Raw genomic sequence first — 7,414 nt, 5'->3', positions numbered from 1 at the left:
TCTTTTGCAGTTGCATCGTGCCGAAGAATAGAATTAGCAGAAGCCATGGAAGAAGAGGTATTTGCAGGAGAAGCGGCAACAATAGAACTAGTGACAAGCAAGCTGCGCCCACCAGCATGCTATCGAATGCGCTGTAACAACAATGGAGATTGCCGAAGTCATGGTTGCTCTGTAATTTCTCATTATTGTCATCGTTAGTTGCACCAAGTTGTGTAGTGTCTAGACATGTAATTTCACATAGCGTAGTTTTCTTTCTTTTCAATAAAGGCAATGTCTCTTCCTTGTATCAAGAAGAAGATTGAAGACTGCTTCGTCTCCTTGCCCCCTCTTGTCACTATACTCTTATGTTTCATGATGTGTATCTTTCGTTTGGCTTATTTGCTGCTATTCTTTCTTTTTCTTCTTGCCCTCCATAATTTTGTTGCTTCTCTTTGTTAATTTACTCATTTTACTGAGTTTCTTTTTTTCCCCTTAAACTCCTTGCTCATACAAACACATTCACACAATCTATATATCTAAAACGGAGGAAGTACTTCATAAAAAGACCAAACTCTCTAGATGTAATAGTTGATTACATAATTTACATTACTACATTAAATATAAAATATATCAATAACATTAAATTCGCTACAAATTAAAATGAAGGTAAATAATGACTCTTCACTTCAAATAGTTAACTCTAACAATGCAATATCAGCACGTTCTAGACCACCTCGGATTATCCTACCATCAAGGGTTGTGGTGGAGTAGTAAGTACTCTTCGTCCTTAACCAGAGGTCTCGGGTTCGAGCCCCTGGGTATGGAATCGCCTTTATTAAGGAGCTCTTTACCCCCCAATGTGGGACTTCCCCGCGCGAATCCGGATTTAGTCGGGCCCCAATGTGGGTACCGAACACCGGGCGGGAAACCAAAAAAAAAAAAAAAAAAAATTCAGATTATCCTATCAAACGGAAAATTGCCCATGCCTCTCAGGTTAACTGCTCTTCAATTCAAAAACAACTATTTGCATCTCACTTGCACAGAATATTTCAGAAGTAGCGACTTCGGCTCTGGCCGAGACTGTCATAATTTACACAGCTCTGTAGCCTAAGTTGCCAATTGAAATGCTAGAAAATCAATATAACTGTAACACCTTTCATTATATGATCTTACTTTCAAAACATCTTTCACAAATTTTTTAAGTCAAAAAACAATATGGTTGGTACTTCCAACTTCATCAGGTATTTAAGCTCCAAAATTACATAACATAAACAGCAAAGTCAGATTCACACTCTCCAATAGCAAATTGGAGTTGGCTTTTACCTCTTCCCCGCCTCTCAAACTGAATGGATCATTGATGACATCATGAGGAGCTTAATTTTTGTAGCTTAGATTTGAGCATGTCCAATTGTTCTGTCCAAAATAAACCAGATAAAAGAAGATCAATATAAAATATTAAAAGTGATTACTACAAAAACAGCTTGAATGCAGGCACAGCGAGAGAATATTTTACTTTGTTCTGATACTGTTGCTTTCTGCACAGTTGTACGGAATAGTATGTTGCCATTTCTCTGGTAGACCGTCTGGTGATGAAGTAACAAAGCACATCCTCATAAATTAACGAAACTTGTACATTACTACAAAGATAAATCCACATTTATACCTTATCTATCATCCATGCACAAACTGCTTATTTAAGAGGACAATAGAACAAAATAGATCAAGGAAGTCCTAAGTTCAACTTGTGATAACAGAAAGAATAAGGTATTAAAAATCTTAAACTTATTTAATTGTTTCATGCCACCATGTAACGACATCCATTTCATAGGATAAAGGCCTGACAATTCAACCTTCTATACATGTTTTAAGCCATCAATTCAAATTATCTAGGTATGTTCTCAAAAAGTTCAAATTATCTAAGTAAAATGGAAATGAGTTACGTTTAAGCACAACGATAGTTCATCGGCTACCACTACCCAGAAACACAAAATTGACATGAAGACCTCATGTACCAACAGTAAAACCTTTTGAATAGTTTTGCGGGTAAAATTCCTATTGCTAGAAGTTAAGGAAAAAACAATGGAAGAGGAAAAACAGACTCTTTTTTTGCTGGGATGGCTACTCAGTGAACTCTGGTTATAAATTGTGTTAAACTCCTCAGGAACTAAGTAGTCGGTGTGGTTATGGAACATCATTTGGAAGAACAAAGCACTTCCAAAGCTGACGATTGCAGCAAATGAGGCACTTCTGACAGTCAAATCTGTAGAAGATGGGATCAATAACCTGCAGCTGCGGATGCTACATGTGTGAGACTTGAGAATAATGTGAACCGCTTGCTACTGCATTATCAGGTGGCAAGACGGCTCTTGATCTGGGTGCTTCCAAAGACTATCAACGACCTTCTGTGGAGCTGGGCTTGAAGGAAAGTGGAAAAAGGAATACAGAAGAAGATGGTTAACTACTTAACTATTCTTTTTGGGGGATTCAGACAGATAGAAATAGGGATGTTTTGAAGGAAAAGTAGACCAGTACATAGAATCAGATAGAAATGTTTGTATTTTTTGGCTTTTTGGTGAAACATGCTGAGTTTATGTAACGTGGAAGCTTTGCTGAATTTTCTCAACTCCTTTCATTAGTAACAGGAGCTATAAATTTTCTTTGCCTTCTTGGTGGCTTTCACAGAAAGTAGAACTTATCCCTAAAACAAAAAAAAAAAGATGAACCATTTTTGTGAGGATCACACGAGTTTGAAATTAGCATTAAAGATTTTTCCAGTGGGAGAGTGTTAGACAAACTGTAAAGGAAGAAACCAAAGACGGGCAAATGGCACAGCAAGAGAAAAAACCTTTATCTTCATCAAATCTCATTATCACATCTCTACATCTGCCTTAAAAAGTTCCATAAACAAGTTCACTTGATGGAGATAGGCGGGGTGCTGTTTTTGAGTTTTTTGAAAACTTCATCAAGCTTAGTTCTCTTTGATTTCTTATCTTTTCTTTTCCCACCCCTGTTTTCCCCAATGCTTCAACCATTTCAACGCCCCAAGGATAAATCACAAATTTGAGAATGCACAAGTAATTGAAAAGACCTGACAATACAGGTGGTGCATAGCAACTTAAAAATTATTGTAATTAACAATAACTGAAATCTGAATTTGAATCAAAAACATTTCTTACTTTACACCCACAATATAAACTAGACAAAAGGCCAGTTCTATGAAGAAAAATCTCGAGTTGGAGGCATCGCTGGGAAAAAAGCCAATTGATTCGGTTTTCTCGAAATCAACGAGTGGACTTGAAATCATAGATCCATTTTGTGATCCACACGACTCAGACAAGAATCCTATATCTTACCCACCCAGTGTTGTTGTGATTGAATTTCAAAGATCTCGCGTGAACTTTTTATCTCTTTTTTCCCCCTTTTTTTAAGAGAAGGTCAATCAGCAAACTCTTTATATCTCTTAATTCTTAAGCTCTTTTCACAACCTTGAAACATCCTCCTGTTAATAGAGAAAACACTACTGCTAATCTACAGCATGATAACAAGTCCCTGACATCTTTTCATCCTCTTTCCAGGTGCAACACTAACTCATAACAATTCCTTTTCCTTTCATGATGTGGTTGGATTGTACATCCTTATAAAGAGTACTAATAACTGGTCCTCCCCCCAACTCTACTATACTCTCCATCTCCCATTCATGTGTAACTATAGATCTTTTGCATAAATTCACCCGAATGGCTCTTCTGAGACTAATTTCTGAAGATTTTCTCATCTGTAACCGCAATCCTATAATTTGAGATGGTAAACCCTCGTGGATGTGCAATCTCAAGGTTATGTTTCCAACCTATCTAACCAAAATAGCAAACCATATTCGGCTGCCGTTGCCAACTATGAAACCGATGAACTTCGTTACATCATCAGCTTTTTCTTTGAAAATCAAAGCGGGCTGGACTCTCTGTATGCCTAATCTATGCAAAGTGGCTGCTCGGTATCTCAGGACGTCCCTGTATAACTTCTTTAAGGATTTCCAATAAGCTCGGCTTACGAATTACAAATCCCTCTCCCCAAATTCACATCGTCGAAGCACATAACATCATATGAGCCTCATCTTTTAATTAACACCATGTATTTATTTTTATAACACCATGTAAGATTAGCCAGTTAGGAGTTAGTATTAGGATGCTAGGGGTCAATTACTGATGCTAGGGGTAATTTGTTGGTTATTATCGTACTTTCCATCTATTTCGTATTTCTTATATTGCTGTCATTTTATTATGATTCTATTGATGGTACTAATATATCGTCTCTTGTGGCCTTCTTGAGCCGAGGGTCTCCTGGAAACAGCCTCTCTGAAAAAGTCTGCGTACATATTACCCTCCCCAGACCCACTTGTGGGATTACACTGAGCCGTTGTTGTTGTTGTTATTGTTGGTGTGTGTATCAACTAGCCAAACCTCGATCAATTCATTAGGTATTTGCTACCTCCCACTAGCAAATGTACCGGGTAACTCTGCCACTTAGGCCTATACAAATGAGAAATCACTTAACATCCTCCACTGGAATTTGAATCCTAGTCTCCCATGGTCCTTTCCGGCTTTATCGAACACTAAGTCGCACCCTTAGATGCAACTGATACCATGTATTTAGCCACTATTATTTTCCTGTGTAGTGCATCTCCCTCGTGTGCAAATCTCCATAACATTGCCTGCAGGTACAAGGTGACACACTCATTTGTAAATACATCTAATCTTCTTGTTAGGACATACATCTAATCTTCTTGTTAGGAAATACATCTAATCTTCTTGTCCCTAGTCCTTATTCCTTTATAGTGACAGTTATCTTTTTTACATTCGAACAACTGATCTTTCTTCTCCCCATCCTTACACTTCCATAAGAAGTGTTATGTTATCTTTTCAATTTACTTGTTAGATCTAACGGGGTCCAAAAATAAGGACCTGAAATATATAAGAATATTAGACAATGTGAACTTCAGAAATGTAATTCTCCCTTCCTCCCTAAAACAAGTATTGTCTCTCTCATCTATAAAGCCTCCCTTCAAGTTCTGGATCGCGGCTGCCATAACTCTATTGTCAAACTTTCTCCTAGGAAACATATCCATATACACCATGGCTAATGTAATCACCTGACATCTCAATATCCCCGCCAAATTATTAATGACCTATATATTTCCCCAATGAAATCAGTCTGAATTTGCCCATACTATTGTGTAAACCTCAAATAGCAACAACAACAACAACCCAGTAAAATCCCAAGAGTAGGGTCTGGGCATGTAAACCTCAAATAGCTTTGTATAAAAATAATGTTCTCAAAGAATAACAAATTAGTCCATCATAATTCACTAAAAACCAAAGGACAAGTGATATATAACGTAACCTTCTCTTAAGCTAATCCCCCACTCTAAAACCCTTATAAAATCACCAGCTCCAATTTCCTCCATTGATCTACCTAAGATTCCATACCAAAGTGAATAATAACAAGAATAACGGAATCCTTCTACCTTATCCCTCTACTACTAAGTACTACCAAATAAGCCACTATCGGTTCCATTAATCACTGATGAGAACCTCACTATGGTAATACAGCATCGAACCCAATTACTCCATCGTCCTCCAAATCTCAGTTGTCGAGTAAGTACATCAAGAAATTTCAGTCCAAATATTGACAAGACCATAATCACATCGGGCTTATATTCAGTTTTTCTACAAAAGACATTCTGAAATGTGAACATTAACTAGCCAACAACTGACTTTAATCAAACATTTTAAAATGTGGACGTTAAGTACCCAATAACTGACTTTAATCAAACGTTCAGAACTGTGGGTATTAACTAGCGAACAACTGACTTTAATCTCACTGCTAGCGCCTTAGCTATAACTGTGGCACAGGCTTCGTATGGACAAAATAGGTTGTAGGTCCCTTATGACCTGTGCACCAGTCTCTTCGGGATGAGTACTATAAATGAGTAGAAAGTCTTCTCGATACTTCCCAGCACTGGTGGAAAGCGCCATAGTAAAAACATCTGATCATGGTGTCTTTATCTCCCAACATAACTCTTTATTGCATCCACCACTTCACCCAATCTAAAAAGGTCTTTCAACTGTCTCCCTCATTTAAAAAAATCCATCTAGAATAGGCAATAATCTCCGTATGCTTGTGTACAGTGTAAGCCGTAATCGTATACACTCTCTTTGATTCAGCTACAAAATCAGAACAGAATATACATGATAAGAATTAAAAAATATAATTTTGAAAAGGCAAAACTCCAACTAATTGGTAAAGCCACACAATCAAAAAATTGATAAAAAGGAGGAAAAACACAACTCCTTTACATATTATTTTTTTTCAATTTTGGTCATGTGGGTGTTGGGTGGAACCGAAAAATTACTAACAAACATGGTCATCAGAGAAACAAAATTAATTAATCTATCATACATGTATAAGCATGCTTTATGGTTGATATAACAAATAGCAACTGAGTAAGTCTAGAATTCCAGAAAATAAGAAGACATACCCGAGAAGCAGGAAGGTTATTGAGCTCCGCTACAGCAACCTCGTGACTTCTTACCTATTAAAAATTATAACTTTAATGCCCTCTCTTTCTTGAAACACAGACACTCACAGAACTCTAAATCGGTAAAATCACAAATAAATACAAATAATACCTCCTTGAGGAGATGGCGCTGCGAGTCTGAATTGGTGGGTGCTGCAGACATGTCTTGCTCCTTCTTTTCTTCTTTCCTAGGAGTATTTATTTATGTTTCTTTTGGATTTTGGAAAAATAAGTAGGGAAAAGATTAAATTTGTTCTTGTGCTTTGTGAAATATTTTAAATATGCCCTTCATGAATAGTTAGAGTTAAATATACCCCTATCATTACAATATTGATTCAAATATGCCCTTATTCGCTAGCTTTCTAACACATGAGACCCTTTTACATCGGAAACAGGTCAAGTTTTTCCTTGAATTATGTAAAATAGTCCATATTTGTCCCTCAACTTTGTGATATTATGAAGATTTTATTTTTTCATCCACACTCTAAATTAATCACCATCATAATAATTGATTCTCTCAGTTCTGAAAACGCCACTTGAAGACCATTGTTGTTCCATCAAAGGCGGTCCTAAAATTTTAAGTTTATAGGTTCCTATAGAAATCTCAAGTTAATATACGATAATAACTGGATTAACAAATTGGGTTCCAAGTTAAATATTCTATACATTTATTGAATTTTTCAATACAAATATTGGATCTAGACAAAAGTTAATGGGTTCATGAGAACTCGTAACCAGGGGCTGATCCAGTGAGTTAGATACAGGTTCCCGTGAACCCAGTAACTTTTGTCTAGATTCGGTATTGTATTGAAAAATTCATTAAATATATAAGAATATTTAGCTTGGAACCAAGTCGGTTAATCC

General features: G+C 36.7%; 1 protein-coding gene across 1 annotated transcript; it reads right to left on the bottom strand.

The window, feature by feature from the left end:
• Positions 1–1,114: 1,114 nt before the first annotated feature.
• On the bottom strand, positions 1,115–6,780 carry LOC109209624. Its single transcript, XM_019372932.1, has 4 exons — positions 6,663–6,780; positions 6,512–6,565; positions 1,493–1,562; positions 1,115–1,392 (listed from the first exon to the last, which is right to left on the bottom strand). The coding sequence occupies exons 1-4, from the start codon at positions 6,711–6,713 to the stop codon at positions 1,343–1,345; spliced, it is 225 nt and encodes a 74-aa protein (XP_019228477.1). The 5' UTR covers positions 6,714–6,780; the 3' UTR covers positions 1,115–1,342.
• Between the last annotated feature and the right edge of the window lie 634 nt (positions 6,781–7,414).

Source organism: Nicotiana attenuata, unplaced genomic scaffold (assembly GCF_001879085.1).
Source record: "Nicotiana attenuata strain UT unplaced genomic scaffold, NIATTr2, whole genome shotgun sequence".
NCBI classification, from domain to species: Eukaryota; Viridiplantae; Streptophyta; class Magnoliopsida; order Solanales; family Solanaceae; genus Nicotiana; species Nicotiana attenuata.
This window is presented reverse-complemented; position numbering and strand designations above follow the sequence as displayed.